This window comes from Globicephala melas, chromosome 15 (genome assembly GCF_963455315.2).
Source record: "Globicephala melas chromosome 15, mGloMel1.2, whole genome shotgun sequence".
Taxonomy (NCBI): Eukaryota; Metazoa; Chordata; class Mammalia; order Artiodactyla; family Delphinidae; genus Globicephala; species Globicephala melas.
In genome coordinates, this window is record NC_083328.1 from 20494358 (window position 1) to 20515527 (window position 21170).

The 21170-nt window shown below is 43.0% G+C and overlaps 1 protein-coding gene across 4 annotated transcripts in view; it reads right to left on the reverse strand.

Annotated features, from left to right (window-relative positions):
• Positions 1-21170, reverse strand: part of SCNN1B (sodium channel epithelial 1 subunit beta) — a 76439-nt gene that overhangs the window by 20566 nt on the left and 34703 nt on the right. For all 4 annotated transcript variants that reach the window (XM_060285086.2, XM_030871480.3, XM_070043658.1 and 1 more), the window contains exons 2-3: positions 10682-11000; positions 8026-8302 (exon numbers count right to left, since the gene is read on the reverse strand). In XM_060285086.2, coding sequence (XP_060141069.1) covers positions 8026-8302; positions 10682-10992 — 588 coding nt within the window. In that variant the 5' untranslated portion in view covers positions 10993-11000. The remainder of the gene's footprint in view (positions 1-8025; positions 8303-10681; positions 11001-21170) is intronic.

A 21170-nucleotide genomic window follows, 5' to 3' on the forward strand; every position in this document is an offset into this window, starting at 1 on the left:
ATACCTTGCAGGATCTTAGTTCCCCGACCACGGATAGAACCTGGGTCCCCTGCAAGGGAAGCTCAGAGTCCTAATCACTGGACTGCCAGGGAATTCCCAACTCAGGGCTTTAGTTCTATTATCTCATCAATTCTCACAGCAGCCCTGCCCCATCATCATGAAGACACTGAGGTCCCCAGCCCACTTGCACACCCACACAACATGCACTCACAAACACACGTGGGGCCTGACCCTGAGAGCTGGTGCAGCCCCCAGGACCACGCCTACTTTACAGATGAGGAAATGGACACAGGAAGCCTGTTAACTGCATCAAAAAGTAGTAGGGCGTTGGGTCAGAGCGGGCACTGGGCCTCTGGAGCCTCGTGCTGTTTTGTATGGAGCAGGGGGCAGCTGGGTTGTGGAAGTCCTGACCACATGGGGGGCACGGGAGGCAGTGGCATCCTTCTCGGGAGTGTCTAGCCCCAGCCTGGGTCCCCAAACAAGGCTGATCATCAGAATCACCATGGAGCCTATTAACAAGACAGATTCCTGGGTCTGGGCCCAGAACTGCCCATTCAGATTCTCCAGGAATGGGGCCCAGGGACCTGAGCAGTTACAGAGCTCCCAGGGGATCCCGGGGCACAGACAGGGAACCTTCTTCCTACTGCTGGCTTGCGGGCATCCCAGCATCCCAGTTATGCTTTGGCAATGACTGTACTGCATAGCTGTGGTTTTTCACCTGTCCGATATTTATGCCTCTGTCTTTTGATAATAAGACTTAATTCCTCATTGCTGCTGCTGTTGGCTGAGAAACATCTTTTTGTTCACAGAAAACAAGATTATGTTCTTACCAAAAAAGATGAAACCAGCTGGGTTACTTTCAAAAGACAACCAAGTGAGCACTGCAGACTAATGAGTAGGATCAATAAGAACGTGATTTTGGCACTTTTAACGTTGACAAGTTCTGCATTTCTGCTGTTTCAGTTGTACTACTACAAGCACTATTTATCAGCAAAGCCTTTGAATGCTCTTCTGTCAAAAATAACAGCCGTGGCTTCAAGATGGCAGAGGAGTAAGATGTAGAGATCACCTTCCTCCCCACAAATACATCAAAAATACATCTACATGTGAAACAGCTCCTATAGAACACCTACTGAACGCTGGCAGAAGACCTCAGATTTCCCAAAAGCTTTGCTTTTACCACTCGTCCTAGGGTTCTATCTGTCCGTTTTGTTGTTGTTTTTGTTTTTAGTATAGTTTTTAGTGCTTGTTATCATTGGTGGATTTGTTTTTTGGTTTGGTTGCTCTCTTCTTTCTTTCTTTCTTTTATTTATTACTTTTTTATTTTTAATAATATATTTTTTATTTTAATAACTTTCTTTTCTTTTCTTTTTCTTTCTTTTTTTTCTCCCTTTTCTTCTGAGCCATGTGGCTGACAGGGTCTTGGTGCTCCAGCCGGGTGTCAGGGCTGATCCTCTGAAGTGGCAGAGCCGGATTCGGGACATTGGTCCACCAGAGACCTCCTGGCTCCATGTAATGTCAAATGACGAAAGCTCTCTCAGAGATCTCCATCTCAAGCTAAGACCCAGCTCCACTCAACGACCAGCAAGCTAAAGTGCTGGTCACCCTATGCCAAACAACTAGCAAGACAGGGACACAACCCCACCCATTAGCAGAGAGGCTGCCCAAAATCATAATAAGACCACAGACACCCCAAAACACACCACCGGATGCGGTCCTGCCCACCATAAAGACAAGATCCAGCCTCATCCACTAGAACACAGGCACCAGTCCCCTCCACCAGAAGCCTACACAATGCACTGAACCAACCTTACCCACTGGGGGCAGACACCAAAAGCAACGGGAACTATGAACCTGAAGCCTGAAAAAAGGAGATCCCAAACACAGTAAGTTAAGAAAATTGAGAAGACAGAAAAATACACAGCAGATGAAGGAGCAAGGTAAAAACCCACCAGACCAAACAAATGAAGAAGAAATAGGCAGTCTACCTGAAAAAGAATTCAGAGGAGTAATAGTAAAGATGATCCAAAATCTTGGAAATAGAATGGAGAAAATACAAGAAACATTTAACAAGGACCTAGAAGAACTAAAGACCAAACAAACAATGATGAACGACACAATAAATGAAATTAAAAATTCCCTAGAAGGAATCAATAGCAGAATAACTGAGGCAGAAGAACGGATAAGTGACCTGGAAGATAAAATAGTGGAAATAACTACCGCAGAGCAGAATAAAGAAAAAAGGATGAAAAAAATTGAGGACAGTCTCAGAGACCTCTGGGACAACATTAAACACATCAACATTTGAATTTTAGGGGTCCCAGAAGAAGAAGAGAAAAAAAAAAGGGACGGAGAAAATATTTGAAGAGATTATAGTTGAAAACTTCCCTAATATGGGAAAGGAAATAGTCAATCAAGTCCAGGAAGCACAGACAGTCCCATATAGGATAAATCCAAGGAGGAACATGCCAAGACACATATAAATCAAACTATCAAAAATTAAATACAGGGACTTCCCTGGTGGCGCAGTGGTTAAGAATCCACCTGCCACTGTAGGGTTTGAGCCCTGGTCTGGGAAGATCCCACATGCCGCGGAGCAACTAAGCCCATGCGCCACAGCTACTGCAACTACTGAAGCCCACGCGCCTAGAGCCTGTGCTCTGCAACAAGAGAAGCCACCGTAATAAGAAGCCTGTGCACTGTGACGAAGAGTAGCCTCTGCACACCACAACTAGAGAAAGCCTGCGCGCAGCAACGAAGACCAAACACAGCCAAAAATAAATAAATAAAATAAAATTAATTAATTAAAAAAATTAAATACAAAGAAAAAATATTAAAAGCAGCAAGGGAAAAGCAACAAATAACATACAAGGGAAATCCCCATAAAGTTAACAGCTGATCTTTCAGCAGAAACTCTGCAAGCCACAAGGGAGCGGCAGGACATATTTAAAGTGATGAAAGAGAAAAACCTACAACCAAGATTACTCTACCCAGAAAGGATCTCATTCAGATTCAACGGAGAAATTAAAACTTTCACAGACAAGCAAAGGCTAAGAGAATTCAGCACCACCAAATCAGCTTTACAACAAATGCTAAAGGAACTTCTCTAGGCAGGAAACACAAGAGAAGGAAAAGACCTACAATAACAAACCCAAAACAATTAAGAAAATGGTAATAGGAACACACATATCGATAACTACCTTAAATGTAAATGGATTAAATGCTACAACCAAAAGACACACTGACTGAATGGATACAAAAGCAAGCTATCTACAAGAGACCCATTTCAGACCTAGGTACACAAACAGACTAAAAATGAGGGGATGGAAAAAGATATTCCATGCAAATGGAAATCAAAAGAAAGCTGGAGCAGCAATTCTCATATCCGACAAAACAGACTTTAAAATAAAGACTATTACAAGAGACAAGGAAGGACACTACATAATGATCAAGGGATCAATCCAAGAAGAAGATATAACAATTGTAAATATTTATGCACCCAACATAGGAGCACCTCAATACATAAGGCAAATGCTAACAGCCATAAAAGGGGAAATCAACAGTAACACAATCATAGTAGGGGACTTTAACACCCCACTTTCACCAATGGACAGATCATCCAAAATGAAAATAAATAAGGAAGCACAAGCTTTAAATGATACATTAAACAAGATGGACTTAATTGATATTTATAGGACATTCCATCCCAACAACAGAATACACTTTCTTCTCAAGTGCTCATGGAACATTCTCCAGGATAGATCACATCTTAGGTCACAAATCAAGCCTTGGTAAATTTAAGAAAATTGAAAACATATCAAGTATCTTTTCCGACCACAACGCTATGAGACTAGATATCAATTACAGGAAAAAATCTGTGAAAAATACGAACACATGGAGGCTAAACAATACACTACTAAATAACCAAAAGATCACTGAATAAATCAAAGAGGAAATAAAAAAATACCTAGAAACAAATGACAATGAAAACACAATGACCCAAAACCTATGGGATGCAGCAAAAGCAGTTCTAAGAGGGAAATTTATAGCAATACAATCCTACCTCAAGAAACAAGAAACATCTCAAATAAACAACCTAAGCCTTCACCTAAAGCAATCAGAGAAAGAAGAACAAAAAACCCCCAAAGTTAGCAGAAGGAAAGATATCATAAAAATCAGATCAGAAATAAATGAAAAAGAAATGAAGGAAACAATAGCTAAGATCAATAAAACTAAAAGCTTGTCCTTTGAGAAGATAAACAAAATTGATAAACCATTAGCCAGAGTCATCAAGAAAAAAGAGAGAAGACTCAAATCAATAGAATTAGAAATGAAAAAGGAGAAGTAACAGCTGACACTGCAGAAATACAAAGGATCATGAGAGATTACTACAAGCAACTATATGCCAATAAAATGGACAACCTGGAAGAAATGGACAAATTCTTAGAAAAGCACAACCTCCTGAGACTGAACCAGAAAGAAATAGAAAATATAAACAGACCAATCACAAGCACTGAAATTGAGACTGTGATTAAAAATCTTCCAACAAACAAAAGCCCAGGACCGGATGACTTCACAGGCGAACTCTATCAAACATCTAGAGAAGAGCTAACACCTATCCTTCTCAAACTCTTCCAAAATATAGCAGAGGGAGGAACACTCTCAAACTCATTCTACAAGGCCACCATCACCCTGATACCAAAACCAAAGATGTCACAGAAAAAGAAAACTACAGACCAATATCACTGATGAACATAGATGCAAAAATCCTCAACCAAAAAGAAAAAAAAAAAATCCTCAACAAAATACTAGCAAACAGAATCCAACAGCACATTAAAAGGATCATACACCATGATCAAGTGGGCTTTATCCCAGGAATGCAAGAATTCTTCAATATATGCAAATCAATCAATGTGATAAACCATATTAACAAGCTGAAGGAGAAAAACCATATGATCAACTCAATAGATGCAGAAAAAGCTTCTGACAAAATTCAACACCATTTATGATAAAACTCTCCAGAAAGTAGGCATAGAGGGAAATTACCTCAACATAATAAAGGTCATATATGACAAACCCACAGCCAACATTGTTCTCAGTGGTGAAAAACTGAAACCATTTCCACTAAGATCAGGAACAAGACAAGGTTGCCCACTCTCACCACTAGTATTCAACATAGTTTTGGAAGTGTTAGCCACAGCAATCAGAGAAGAAAAAGAAATAAAAGGAATACAAATCAGAAAAGAAGAAGTAAAAGTGTCAGTGTTTGCTGATGACATGATACTACACATAGAGAATCCCAAAGATTCTACCAGAAAACTACTAGAGCTAATCAATGAATGTGGTAAACTGGCAGGATATAAAATTAATGCACAGAAATCTCTTGCATTCCTATACACTAATGATGAAAAATCTGAAAGAGAAATTAAGGAAACACTCCTATTTACCATTGCAACAAAAAAGAATAAAATACCTAGGAATGTTTTACCTAAGGAGACAGAAGACCTGTATGCAGAAAACTATAAGACACTGATGAAAGAAATTAAAGATGTGATACAAACAGATGAAGAGATATATCATGTTCTTGGATTGGAAGAATCAACATTGCGAAAATGACTATACTACCCAAAGCAATCTACAGATTCAGTGCAATCCCTATCAAACTGCCAATGGCATTTTTCACAGAACTAGACCAAAAAATTTCACAATTTGTACAGAAACACAAAAGACCCCGAATAGCCAAAGCAATCCTGAGAAAGAAAAACGGCACTGGAGGAATCAGGCTCCCTGGCTTCAGACTATACTACAAAGCTACAGTAATCAGGACAGTATGGTACTGGCACAAAAACAGAAATATAGATCCATGGAACAGGATAGAAAGCCCAGAGATAAACCCACACACATATGGTCACCTTATCTTTGATAAAGGAGGCAAGAATATACAATGGAGAAAAGACAGCCTCTTCAGTAAGTGGTGCTGGGAAAACTGGACGGCTACATGTAAAAGAATGAAATTAGAACACTCCCTAACACCGATCACAAAAATAAACTCAAAATGGATTAAAGACCTAAATGGAAGGCCAGACACTATAAAACTCTTAGAGGAAAACATAGGCAGAACAGTCTATGACATACATCACAGCAAGATCCTTTTTGACCCACCTCCTAGAGAAATGGAAATAAAAACAAAAATAAACAAATGGGACCTAATGAAACTTAAAAGCTTTTGCACAGCAAAGGAAACCATAAACAAGACGAAAAGACAACACTCAGAATGGGAAAAAATGTTTGCCAATGGAGCAACTGACAAAGGATTAATCTCCAAAATATACAGGCAGCTCATGCAGCTCAATATCAAAAAACCAAACAACCCAATCCAAAAATGTGCAGAAGGTCTAAATAGACATTTCTCCAAAGAAGGTATACAGATTGCCAAAAAACACATGAAAGGATGCTCAACATCATTAGTCATTAGAGAAATGCAAATCAAAACTACAATGAGGTAACACCTCACACCGGTCAGAATGGCCATCATCAAAAAATCTACAAACAATAAATGCTGGAGAGGGCGTGGAGAAAAGGGAACCCTCTTGCACTGTTGGTGGGAATGTTAATTGATACAGTCACTATGGAGAACAGTATGGAGGTTCCTTAAAAAACTAAAAATAGAACTACCATACGACCCAGCAATCCCACTACTGGGCATATACCCTGAGAAAACCATAATTCAGAAAGAGTCATGTACCACAATGTTTACTGCAGCTCTATTTACAATAACCAGGACATGGAAGCAACCTAAGTGTCCATCGACAGATGAATGGATAAAGAAGATGTGGCACATATATACAATGGAAGGTTACTCAGCCGTAAAAAGAAATGAAATTGAGCTATTTGTAGTGAGGTGGATGGACCTAGAGTCTGTCATACAGAGTGAAGTAAGACAGAAAGAGAAAAGCAAATACCATATGCGAACACATATATATGGAACCAAAAAAAAAAAAAAAGCCTCTGAAGAAACTAGGGGCAGGACAGGAATAAAGACACAGACATAGAGAATGGACTTGAGGACACAGGGAGGGGGAAGGGTAAGCTGGGACGAAGCGAGAGAGTGGCATGGACATGTATACACTACCAAACGTAAAATAGATAGCTAGTGGGAAGCAGCCACATAGCACAGGGAGATCAGCTCGGTGCTTTGTGAACACCTAAAGGGGTGGGGTAGGGAGGGTGGGAGGGAGACACAAGAGGGAGGAGACATGGGGACATATGTATATGTATAGCTGATTCACTTTGTTATAAAGCAGAAACTATCACACCATTGTAAAGCAATTATAGTCCAATAAAGATGTTAAAAAAAAAAAAAAAAGACTTAATTCCTCCTTCAGGAAGCCACCCCTTCCCTCCGGCTCAGTCCATGTGGTCTGATAAAGGCTGACATCCTCCTCAGCTCCAGGGTACATGACCCAGGTCTGGCCAATCATGAAAGCCTGTCCTCCAGCTCACAGTGATTGGTTTAGGGGTGAGCATGTGACCTGATGATCAGTCTCAGGACTTCCACTGAGGCAATTTGGAAAGAAGAGCTTTGTTTCTGAGAAGAGTGCTAAGCTTGTGGGATATATGTCTGGCATTGCCAGGGTCTTCCATGTGGAGAGAGCCAGCCAGAGAGCACAGTCAACTGAGAGAAGAGATGAACCTAGGTGGAGAGAGATGGACTCCTGATGACGGCATCTGAACGCCTGGATCCAGACACATCTCAACTTAATACACCCCTGGACTTCTCATTTTGTGAACCAAGGAATTCCCTGCTTTGCTTAAGCTAGTTTGCGCTGGGTCACTGGCATCCAAAAGTGTCTTGACTAACATAGCAACTATTTCTAATTTTAAAAAAGCACTGCAAACATATAAAATCGGCACCGGCTCCAGCCTGTTTTTCCCCAGCAAGACCCAGATTATTTAAAGAAAGAAACTCCCATCAGCCTCACTAGTTAGGGCCCATTGTTTGACCTGTGCCTGGGGCCCACTTACTAGCTTCATGGCTACTTTGCATCCGTGGGCACTGCAGGTCCTTCCTGGTGCTGGGGTGCTGCTTGCTGAGCCATTGTAGTTGTCCTCAAAGAGGTCAAGAACCACCGGGTGACGGGGGTTCTGCTCATCGATAAAGACCAGGGGCACGTGGTTCCAGATGGTGAGGTTCAGGGCCCTGGTGGCGTTGACATGGCTGAGCTCAGGACCCAGGATCCTCGCCAGGACTGCCTCCATCAGTTCATCCAGGTCCTTCAGCAAATGCTTGACTTTGGAGTACCTGTGTGGGAGAGAGGGCAAGTCAGGGAGGCAAGAGGCAGCTTCAAAGCAGAACGACTGTAGGCTGGGATCCCCTCCTACTGCAGTGTGGCGGCCACCACATGTGAGAAGAATGCTCCTCCACCCCAAGCACTCACCTCTCTATCTACCCACCCACGCATCATCCATGCATCCTTCCACCCACCTGCTCACTCATTCATTCACCCAGTATTTGGTGAGCATCTACTATGTGCCAAGTACTGTGCAAGGCACAGAGGATATTATGGCAAACAAGACAGAATGGGTCTTTTTCCGTATGAAATTCACAGGCTAGTGGGAAAGAATCCTAAGAGCTCACAGTTATTGATCACTTACCATGTGCCAGGTGCTACGTGCTTCCTACACCTTTTTATTTAATCTTTGCCACAATTCTATAATCATCCCCACATATGGATAAAGAAACTCTGGGAGTTGCTGTGACTTCCTGAGCTCATCCCACTGATGAGGCCACAGAGCTGAGATTGGAACCCGGGTTTGGCGGGCTCCAGTAGGTGTGCTGTGCAGGCACGGGGCCCTGACTTCTCCCTGCCAGGAGGGATAGAGAATGTTGGGGGAGGGGCAGGTCTGTGATCCTAATTCTCCAGCAGCAATTTGGGGAACAGGAGCCGGTTTCAGGAGGGAGAAGGCAGATGGGACTGTGCGGCTGGGATCCAGGATCTTCTCTCAGCCCCTGAGGCTCCCATATTGGAAATGGTGACCAGTCAGTCTGGCAGAAATGTGTCCACACCAGCGGGTGTTCCCACCAGGCCCTGGGTGGGGGCCCCAGGCCCTGCACCCTAGTCACTCCAAAACCCAATTTATCCAAGACCTTGCCCCAGAGTGTGGTCTCCAGGGTGGTGTGTATCAGCTCTGGCTGGAGGACTTCCTGCAGGAGACAGCACTAAACCCTGGACACAGGCCCAAGTCCTGGTATGAAGGTGTACATCTGCCAGAGCTGACACCAGCCTCAGATGACGACACAACCTGTACCCTGACCATCAGACCAGCTGCCTCTGTGCACACAGGGAGAGGAGGATTGGGTAGGTGGCGGGCTGCGGGGTAGGGGCTGCTATTACAGCCTAGATGTCCACAGCTGCTGTCGAGCTTGGTTAAGTCCTGTTTTGGAATTCATGGGCTCTGGGTTTGAATTCCGGCATGTCACTTAATATCTGTGTGACTTTGGGTAGGTTAACCTCTCTGAGGCTCTGTTCTCTCATCTACAAAATGGGGGGGAGGGTTGAAATATTTACCCTAGAGGGCTTTTGGAGGATTCAATTAGGTGATGCTTATAAAGCAGGGTGTGTTATTATTATAATTATTAAGAGTTTTCTCGAGTAGCTTCAAAGACCACCCAAGCAAGGAAGAGCAGCCCTATTCCTAGAAAGAAGTGACTTTCTGACAGCTGGAAATGTAATCAGGAAATATGAATTCCCTTCCAGGACCTTCTTTTGGACAAGAACGTTCCCTGAGACTCAGACATGCTGGCCCTTCTGTCAAGTCCTTGAATGCACCAAGCTCTGTCTCACCCCAGGACCTTTGCATGTGCTGTGCCCCCCACTTGGGGCATTCTCTTCACTCTGCCTGGCTAACTTCTACTCATTCCTCGGGGCATTTTTCTCTGACTGACCCTCTGCCTTTCCTCAACCCAACCCTGACTAGGTTGGGTGTCCTTGGGTGTCCCCTTCCTAGGCCTTGCCATCAAGTGGTTAAACAGTGGCAGCTCTGGAGTCAGATCAGGCCTGGATTCAAATTCTACAGTTGCTCACTGTGTGTCTCTGGGCAAGTTCCCTCACTTCTCTGAACCTCCATTTCCTGACCTATGAATTGGGGCTACTATAGCAGTGCCCACCCCTAGGGCGGCTGTGTGGATTAGAATGACATGAATTACCCGAAGGACACTCAGCACGCTGCCCGGTGTTTCATAAGCACTCAGTGTACGGCTGCTATATATATATTTTAATCCTCATAATTACAATGAATTCAATATTTATGGGAAAAAAAGATTAATGTCTGTTTTCTCTGGTAGACTGTGACGAGGGCAGGCATGTTGTTTTAGTTACTGATGTATTCGTGGTGCCTAGAAAAGTTCCTGGCAATAGTAGGTGCTCAATAAATACACACTGAATCCATAAATAGGCACTGGCATGCCTGAAGGCAGGGACGACCAGGCATTTTTTGAGGTTCTTTTTAAGCCTAGGAGGTTTATGAATTTTGAATCTTACTTGCTACAAAGGGATGAAAACAAAGAAGGAAAGAGAAAGAGAGAAAGGGGGAAAAGGGAAAGAAGGAAGGAAAGCTGGAAGGAAGGGAAAAAAAGAAATGCAGCCCCGCTGAGACCAGCCGCACTCCAAGGACCACCTACTGGAAGGGGCTGGTGTTGCAGACGGTGACGGCGGGAAAGTCCATAGCCTTGAAGCCGATGGAGAGGGAGACGCTGACCTCCCAGTTCAGGTAGGTCCTGATGAAGACACCCCATTGCCAGCAGACGAGGGAGGTGAAGAGCAGGGTGAGCACGAACCACATGGCCTTCTTCTTGGGCCCCTCGCAGATGATGCGTTTGGGGCCATGGGTGTTGGTGTTGTCACAGTACCACACCAGCAGCTCCTTGTATGTGTAGCCGGGGCCCTTCTGCAGCCGGTGCAGGCACTTGAGCAGGTACTTCTTTATGTGCATCGTGGCTCCTGCAGATACAGCCGGGACGGCCACTTCAGATACCACAACAGCCTCCCGTCCCAGGATCTCCCAGTCACGGCCAGAGCATGGGCACTGGGGACAGGAAGGCCCTCTTTCTATCCCTCCCTCCCTTCCTTCCTTCCCTCTTGCCATTTATCATCCATCCATCCAACCAACCCCAAAGCATTTACTGAGTGCCTACTGTATGCCAGGCACTGAATTAGCCCCTCTGGACTCAATGATGAGCACAATGGACAAGGTTTCTTCCCTCTGAGAATTTCCAGCTTAGTGGACAAGTTACTTAAACTCTTAACTCCTCAGGTTCTCCGTGTGCAAAATGGGGACAACCGTACCTAGTTTTTATAGGATTGCTGAGAGGGCGAAATTAGGTGAAACATAAAAAGTGCCAAGTACAGTGCCTGGCACAGGCTACGTGCTCAATATGTTAGCTACCATTATTACTAGCTGTGAGTGCCGAGACAGAGATTAACCAACTGGTTACAGAATGTGATAGGAAGGATTGGGACCCTGAGTACCCAGAGGCAGTAGAGGGCAGTGGTTAAGAATGAGGACTCTGGAGCGAAATGTCTGGCTTTGAATCTCGGCTCTGCCACTTTCTAGCTGTGTGACTTTGAGCAATTCACTTTCTCAGTGCCTCAGTTTCCTCATCTTGTAAAATGGGGACAATAACGGTCCCCACCTCACAGGGCTGATGTGAAGCCTGAAAGGAATGAGAATATGGAGAGTGCGGACTAATGCCTGGCACCTGTCAGCTACTGTTATTACAAAGGGGGGCCCCCGAAGTCTGGGAGTCCTTGGAGGAGTTGAGTTAAAGGACAGAAGAGGAGTGGTGGTGGGAGGGTGAGGGGACAGCAGGAGTAGAGGCCGATCAGGAGGGAGCCTGGGGACATGAACAGAGCTGGCCGCGCAGGGTCTTGTGGGCCATGCTAAGGAGTGGGGTTTCAATCCTAGGACAGTTGGAACCTGTGGAGACGAGATGCTGTCAACTCTGCGGTCTGAAAAGAGCGCCCCAGCTGCTCGGTGGAGATGGACTGGAGCGGGGTGAGGGTGGCTCCAGGAGTGCCGGGTGCTAGCTGTGGGTCAGCCAGGAATGGTTAACCTCTCTGAGACTGTTTCCCACCTGCGTGAGCAGACAGAGTTCTTGTGACGTTAACCAAGATAGTTGTCAAAGAGCCTGGCACATGATGGCTTCTCAGGAAATACCCGTTTCCTCCTTCCTTCTGCCCATATACAGAGCCAGAACCTGCTGAAGGAGCACCTCAGCCCTATCCCTGGAGCCCCAACTGGCCAAAGGCCACCTCCTTCATGAAGCTGTCCTGACTCCCTGGCTGGAATGAGCCCTGCCCTCCCCTGAGAGCCTCTGCCTTTCTGGGGGCTCTGTGTTGGGCAGGGTGTTGCCTGTTTCCCAGCACCCTCTCCCCTTGCTTGGATATTTCCTCGGGTGAACCCCTCCCCCAGTCTCAGTTGGTGTGAGTGGCCAGGCTACCATCCCTAGCTCTGGGGGGGGGGGCTCACATGACCCCAGTTTGGACCATTAGGCTCAATTCTGTTACTTTATGTTGGAATAACTGAGGAAGAGACCTCCTTTGTAGCTAAGACTACTAAGCTGGCGGTATTTGGCATCACAAATGGGGAGACTGCCTGAGGAGAAAGCCAACATAGAGAAAAGCAGAGCCACAAGATGGAGACAGGTTCTGACAACATCGTTTGAACACCTGGATCCAGCCATTCCTGAAGCCTTTTATTCCTGGACTCAGCAGATATGGGAACCAATAAATTTGCTTTCTTCCTTATGCTGATACAAGCTGGATGTGTATCATTTGCAACCAACAGAGAAAGAAATTCTCCTCGTTCCACTCTGTGACATAGTTGCTTGTCCTGTGGCTTCTCACTCCCATGAGATCACAGTCCTCCTGAAGGTAGCAGCACTGTATTCCCGACAAGCCCAGCACAGCGCCTAGAACACCACTGAATATCGAAATGAATAACGCCAGACCTTCATATCTACACAGAGATCTTAGACTTACCCAGGCGTGTTCACTCCTGACCTAACTGTCTGACACAGTCACATTCCTCACCTGCCTGGCCAAAGCATTAAGGGCTTTACTCTCTTAACACCACTGCCTCTGCTCTCTGATGGAAATCAAGCTCCATGTGCCTGTCCAGGCCATCACGGCTGTAGGACAGATGTTCAGAGACTAACCCAACCCCCACCTTTCCCAGAGGACCCAGTCCCTGCTCTGGGATAATAAAGTAATAATAACTACAATAATAACAACTACGAGGGCAACATTAAAGTACTAAGTGTTTACCACGATCCAGGAACTGCAATGCGCTTCGTATGTTACTTCGTTCCTATACATTTTGATCCACAACCTTAAACTTGGAAAGAACTGGGGCTTCATCTGTCTCAAGGCCCAAGAGGTGAAGAGCACATTAGGCTCCTATAGTTGTGGAAGAAATAGACCAAGGGCCTCTGTGACATCTACCCTCTTCCATTCTAGTTTAACCATTCTGATTAAGTCAAGAAGAAAGTTTTAGGTCCTTAACATCCACCTAACCCCCTCTAATCTCCCAGTTTAACAATGAGGCCTCAGGCTCGCTCAGAGCCCTGTCAGGCAACGGTATCTGTAACAACAACCTTCTGTTTTCACTGGGTTTCTTTTTAAGACGGATCTTCTATTTATGGCAAGAGACACTGGCTTTTGCTTTAGGTTCATAAATACACTTAAGTTAAAAAAAAAAAAAAAAAAAGACCTGAGATTGGTTCAAGATGGCGGAGTAGAAGGACGTGCTCTCACTCCCTCTGCGAGAACACTGGAATCACAGCCAACTGCTGAACAATCATCGACAGGAAGACACTGGAACTCACCAAAAAAGATACCCCACATCCAAAGACAAAGGAGAAGCCGCAATGAGACGGTAGGAGGGGCGCAATCACAATAAAATCAAATCCCATAACTGCTGGATTGGTGACTCACAAACCGGAGGACACTTATACCACGGAAGTCCACCACTGGAGTGAAGGTTCTGAGCTTCCCAACCTGGGGGTCCGGCAACGAGAGGAGGAATTCCTAGAGAATCAGACTTTGAAGGCTAGCGGGATTTGATTGCAGGACTTCGACAAGACTGGGGGAAACAGAGACTCCCCTCTTGGAGGGCACACACAAAGCAGTGTGCGCATCAGGACCCGGCAAAAGGAGCAGTGACCCCAGGGGAGACTGAACCAGACCTACATGCTAGTGTTGGAGGGTCTCCTGCAGAGGTGGGGGGTGGCTGTGGCTCACGGTGGGGACAAGGACACTGGCAGCAGAAGTTCTGGGAAGTATTCCTTGGCGTGAGCCCTCCCAGAGTCCGCCATTAGCCCCACCAAAGAGCCGGGTAGGCTCCAGTGCTGGGTCGCCTCAGGCCAAGCAACCAACAGGGAGGGAACCCAGCCCCACCCATCAGCAGACAAGCAGATTAAAGTTTTACTGAGCTCTGCCCACCAGAGCAACACCCAGCTCTACCCACCACCAGTCCCTCCCATCAGGAAGCTTGCACAAGCCTCTTAGATAGCCTCATCCACCAGAGGGCAGACAGCAGAAGCAAGAAGAACTACAATCCTGCAGCCTGTGGAATGTAAACCACATTCACAGAAAGACAGACAAAATGAAAAGGCAGGACTTCCCTGGTGGTGCAGTGGTTAAGAATCCGCCTGCTAATGCAGGGGACATGGGTTTCAGTCCTGGTCCAGAAAGATCCCACATGCCGTGGAGCAGCTAAGCCCGTGCGCCGAAACTGCTTAGCCTGCACTCTAGAGCCTGCAAGCTGCAACTACTGAGTCCGCACACCTAGAGCCCGTGCTCCGCAACAAGAGAAGCCACCGCAGTGAGAAGCCCGTGCACCGCAACAAAGAGTAGCTCCCACTCGCCGCAACTAGAGAAAGCCCGCGCACAGCAACAAACACCCAATGCAGCCAAAAATAAATTAAAAATAATGATAATAATAAAATAAATTTTAAAAAAATGAAAAGGCAGAGGACTCTGTACCAGATGAAGGAACAAGATAAAACCCCAGAAAAACAACTAAATGAAGTGGAGATAGGCAACCCTCCAGAAAAAGAATTCAGAATAATGATAGTGAAGATGATCTAGGACCTCGGAAACAGAATGGAGGCAGAGATCGAGAAGATGCAAGAAATGTTTACAAAGACCTACAAGGATTAAAGAAAAAGCACCTAGAAGAATTATAGAACAAACAAACAGAGATGAACAATACAATGATTGAAATGAAAAATACACTAGAAGGAATCAATAGCAGAATAACTGAGGCAGAAGAACAGATAAGTGACCTGGAAGACAGAATGGTGGAATTCACTGCTGTGGAATAAAGAAAAGAGAATGAAGACAGACTAAGAGACCTCTGGGACAACACTAAACACAACAACATTCGCACTATAGGGGTCCCAGAAAGAGAAGAGAGAGAGAAAGGATCCGAGAAAATATTTGAAGAGATTATAGTTGAAAACTTCCCTAACATGGGAAAGGAAATAGCTACCCAAGTCCAGGAAGTACAGAGCGTCCCAGGCAGGATAAACACAAGGACAAACACGCTGAGACACATAGTAATCAAATTGACAAAAATTAAAGACAAAGAAAAATTATTGAAAGCAACAAGGGAAAAATGACAAATAACATACAAGGGAACTCCCATAAGCTTAACAGCTGATTTCTCAGCAGAAACTCTACAAGCCAGAAGGGAGTGGCACGATATATTTAAAGTGATGAAAGGGAAGAACCTACAACCAAGATTACTCTACCCGGCAAGGATCTCATTCAGATTTGACAGACAAATCAAAAGCTTTACAGACAAGCAAAAGCTAAGAGAATTCAGCACCACCAAACCAGCTCTACAACAAATGCTAAAGGAACTTCTCTAAGTGGGAAACACAAGAGAAGGAAAGGACCTACAAAAACAAACCCATAACAATTAAGAAAATGGTAATAGGAACATACATATCGATAATTACCTTAAATGTAAATGGATTAAATGCTCCAAACAAAGACACAGGCTCGCTAAATGGATACAAAAACAAGACCCATATATATGCTGTCTACAAGAGACCCACTTCAGACCTAGGGACACACACAGACTGAAAGTGAGGGGATGGAAAAAGATATTCCATGCAAATGGAAATCAAAAGAAAGCTGGAGTAGCAATTCTCATATCAGACAAAATAGAGTTTAAAATAAAGACTATTACAAGAGACAAAGAAGGACACTACATAATGATCAAGGGATCAATCCAAGACGAAGATATAACAATTGTAAATATTTATGCACCCAACATAGGAGCACCTCAATATATAAGGCAACTGATAACAGCTATAAAGGAGGAAGTCGACAGTAACACAATAATAGTGGGGGACTTTAACACCTCATTTACACCAATGGACAGATCATCCAGACAGAAAATTAATAAGGAAACACAAGCTTTAAATGACACAATAGACCAGATAGATTTAATTGATATTTATAGGACATTCCATCCGAAAACAGGAGATTACACTTTCTTCTCAAGTGCACACAGAACATTCTCCAGGATAGATCACATCCTGGGTCACAAATCAAGCCTCAGTAAATTTAAGAAAACTGAAATCATATCAAGCATCTTTTCTGACCACAACGCTATGAGATTAGAAATCAATTACAGGGAAAAAAACATGAAAAACACAAACACATGGAGGCTAAACAATACATTACTAAATAACCAAGAGATCACTGAAGAAATCAAAGAGGAAATCAAAAAATATCTAGAGACAAATTACAACGAAAACACAACGATCCAAAACCTATGTGATGCAGCAAAAGCAGTTCTAAGAGGGAAGTTTATAGCAATACAAGCCTACCTCAAGAAACAAGAAAAATCTCAAATAAACAATCTAACCTTATACCTAGAGGAACTAGAGAAAGAAAAACAAACAAAACCCAAAGTTAGTTGAAGGAAAGAAATCATAAAGATCAGAGCAGAAACAAATGAAATAGAAACAAAGAAAGCAATAGCAAAGATCAATAAAACTAAAAGCTGGTTCTTTAAGAAGATAAATTGATAAACCTTTAGTCAGACTCATCAAGAGAAAGAGGGAGAGGAGTCAAATCAATAAAAGTAGAAATGAAAAAGGAGAAGTGACAATGGACACAGCAGAAATACAAAGTATCGTAAGAGGCTACTATAAGCAATTCTATGCCAATAAAATGGACAACCTGGAAGAAATGGACAAATTTTTAGAAAGGTATAACCTTCCAAGACTGAACCAGGAAGAAATAGAAAATATGAACAGACCAATCACAAGCACTGAAACTGAAACTGTGATTAAAAATCTTCCAACAAACAAAAGCCCAGGACCAGATGGCTTCACAGATGAATTCTATCAAGAATTTAGAGAGAGCTAACACCCATCCTTCTCAAACTCTTCCAAAAATTGCAGAGGAAGGAATACACCCAAACTCATCCTATGCGGCCACCATCACCCTGGTACCAAAACCAGACAAAGATACTACAAAAAAAGAAAACTACAGACCAACATCACTGATGAATATAGATGCAAAAATCCTCAACAAAATACTAGCAAACAGAATCTAACAACATATTAAAAGGATCATACACCATGATCAAGTGGGATTTATCCCAGGATGCAAGGATTCTTCAATATATGCAGATCAATCAATGTGATACACCATATTAACAAACTGAAGAATAAAAACCATATGATCATCTCAACAGACGCAGAAAAAGCTTTTGACAAAATTCAACACCCATTTATGATAAAAACTCTCCAGGAAGTGGTCATAGAGGAAGCCTACCTCAACGTAATAAAGGCCATATACAACAAACGCACAGCAAACATCATTCTCAATGGTGAGAAACTGAAAGCATTTCCTCTAAGATCAGGAATAAGACAAGGATGTCCACTCTCGCCACTATTATTCAACATAGTTTTGGAAGTTTTGGCCACAGCAATCAGAGAAGAAAAAGAAATAAGAGGAATACAAATTGGAAAAGAAGAAGTAAAACTGTCACTGTTTGCAGATGACATGATACTATACATAGAGAATCCAAACATGCCACCAGAAAACTACTAGAGCTAATCAATGAGTTTGGTAAAGTTGCAGGATACAAAATTAATGCACAGAAATCTCTTGCATTCCTATACACTATCAATGAAAGATCAGAATGAGAAATTAAGGAAACAATCCCATTCACCATTGCAACAAAAAGAATAAAATACCTAAGAATAAACCTACCTAAGGAGGTAAAAGACCTGTACTCAGAAAACTATAAGACACTCATGAAAGAAATCAAAGATGACACAAACAGATGGAGAGACATACCATGTTCTTGGGTTGGAAGAATCAATATTGTGAAAATGACTCTACTACCCAAAGCAATCTACAGATTCAATACAATCCCTATCAAATGACCAGTGGCATTTTTTTTTTACAGAACTAGAACAAAAAGTCTTAAATTTGTATGGAGACACAAAAGACCCCGAATAGCCAAAGCCGTCTTGAGGGAAAAAAAGCGGAGCTGGAGGACTCAGACTCCCTGACTTCAGACTATACTACAAACTACAGTAATCAAGATAATACGGTACTGGCACAAAAACAGAAATATAGATCAATGGAACAGGATAGAAAGCCCAGAGATAAACCCACACACCTATGGTCAAGTAATCTATGACAAAGGAGGCAAGGATATACAATGGAGAAAAGACAGTCTCTTCAGTAAGTGGTGCTGGGAAAACTGGACAGCTACATGTAAAAGAATGAAATTAGAACACTCCCTAACACCATACACAAAAATAAACTCAAAATGGATTAGAGACCTAAATGTAAGACTGGACACTATAGAACTCTTAGAAGAAAACATAGAAAGCACACTCTTTGACATAAGTCACAGCAAGATCTTTTCTGACCCACCTCCTAGAGTAATGGAAATAAAAACAAAAATAAACAAATGGGACCTAATGAAACTTACTTTTGCAAAGCAAAGGAAACTACAAACAAGATGAAAAGACAACCCTCAGAATGGGAGAAAATATTTGCAAACAGCTCATGCAGCTCATATTAAAAAAACAAACAACCCAATCAGAAAATGGGCAGAAGACCTAAATAGACATTTCTCCAAAGAAGACATACATTTCTCCAAGAAGCACATGAAAAGCTGTGCTCAACTTACAAAGTTCAACATCACTAATTATTAGAGAAATTCAAATCAAAACTACAATGAGGTATCACCTCACACCAGTTAGAATGGGCATCTGTTGCACTGTTGGTGGGAATGTCAACTGATACAGCCACTATGGAGAACAGTATGGAGGTTCCTTAAAAAACTAAAAATCGAATTACCATATGACCCAGCAATCCCACTCCTGGGCATATACCCAGAGAAAACCATAATTCAAAAAGACACATGCACCCCAATGTTCATTGCAGCACTATTTACAATAGCCAGGTCATGGAAGCAACCTAAATGCCCACCGACAGACAAATGGATAAAGAAGATGTGGTAACATACAATGGAGTATTACTCAGCCATAAAAAGGAACGAAACTGGGTCATTTGCAGAGACGTGGATGGACCTAGAGACTGTCCTACAGAGTGAAATAAGTCAGAAAGAGAAAAACAAATATTGTATATTAACGCATATATGTGGAACCTAGAAAAATGGCACAGATGAAGTGGTTTGCAGGGAAGAAATAGACACACAGATGCAGAGAACAAACGTATGGACACCAAGGGGGGAAAGTGGCAGGGGAGGTGGTGGTGGTGGTGGGATGAATTGGGAGACTGGGATTGCCATATATGCACTAATATGTATAAAATAGATACCTAATAAGAACCTGCTGTATAAAAAATAAATAAAATAAAATTCAAAAAAAAAGAAATAGGTTTAAAGAAAATTATTAATTACAAACAATAGTAATACATGCAACAAAAACTGTGACAATGGTAGGCAAATAACAGAAGTTTGCTGAGTACTGCCTTATCTCCTAACTAGTTTGGGACATTAGCCAAGTTAAAATCAGTAAGTCCTATAAACCACTCTATGTTGTTCTTGTCAGGTTTCACCACCAGGGTGATAGATGGTCTGTGTTTGGAATGTATACACAGCTTGTGTAGAAAGGTGTGAATCAGCTTACAGCTTAAACCAACCCAAATAAGCCAAGTGGAGACTGAGTCCAGGTACGGACTCAGGAAGAGAGTCATGCTTCGAGAGTCACAGATCACTATCTACAACTTGACCCCGAACTTGTGGAGAACATTCCTGGCAGCAAATGCAAAAACAATAAATGTTGTGTACAACCGTTTCTGTTTTCTTATAAGAGAAAATATCTGCTCACTTTCAGAGATAAATTGTACCTGAGGTTTGACTCAGTGTCCTGGGGGGAAGGATAATGGGAACCAAGTCGAGACTGAGTCCACGTATGGACTTCGAGGGGCTGCAAATGGATGACCCATGAGCTGTATTGGATTTGCAAAAGTTTTTGTTGTTGTTAGCACAGTTGTTTTTTTTTTTTTCTGTGTGAAGCTGAATTTATTTCATATACTCCAAGCAAAATAGTATTTTCCAACACAATAAACACCAAAACAGATATGGCAATAAATTAAACAAGACGTTAAAGAGATTTGGTGAAAATAAAAACCAATGCCACTTTTTTCATTAAATTTTTGTGGGTTTGAAAAAGATTTTTTTTTAACATCTTTATTGGAGTATAATTGCTTTACAGTGGTGTGTTATTTTCTGCTTTATAACAAAGTGAATCAGCTATACATATACGTATATCCCCATATCTCTTCCCTCTTGCATCTCCCTCCCTCCCACCCTCCCTATCCCACCCCTCTAGGTGGTCACAAAGCACCGAGCTGATCTCTCTGTGCTATGCGGCTGCTTCCCACTAGCTATGTATTTTACTTTTGGTAGTGTATATATGTCCATGCCACTCTCTCAATCTGTCCCAGCTTACCCTTCCCCCTCCCTGTGTCCTCAAGTCCATTCTCTAGTACGTCTGCGTCTTTATTTCCGTCCTGCCCCTAGGTTCTTCATGACCTTTTTTTTTTTTTTTTTTAGATTCCATCTATATGTGTTAGCATACAGTATTTGTTTTTCTCTTT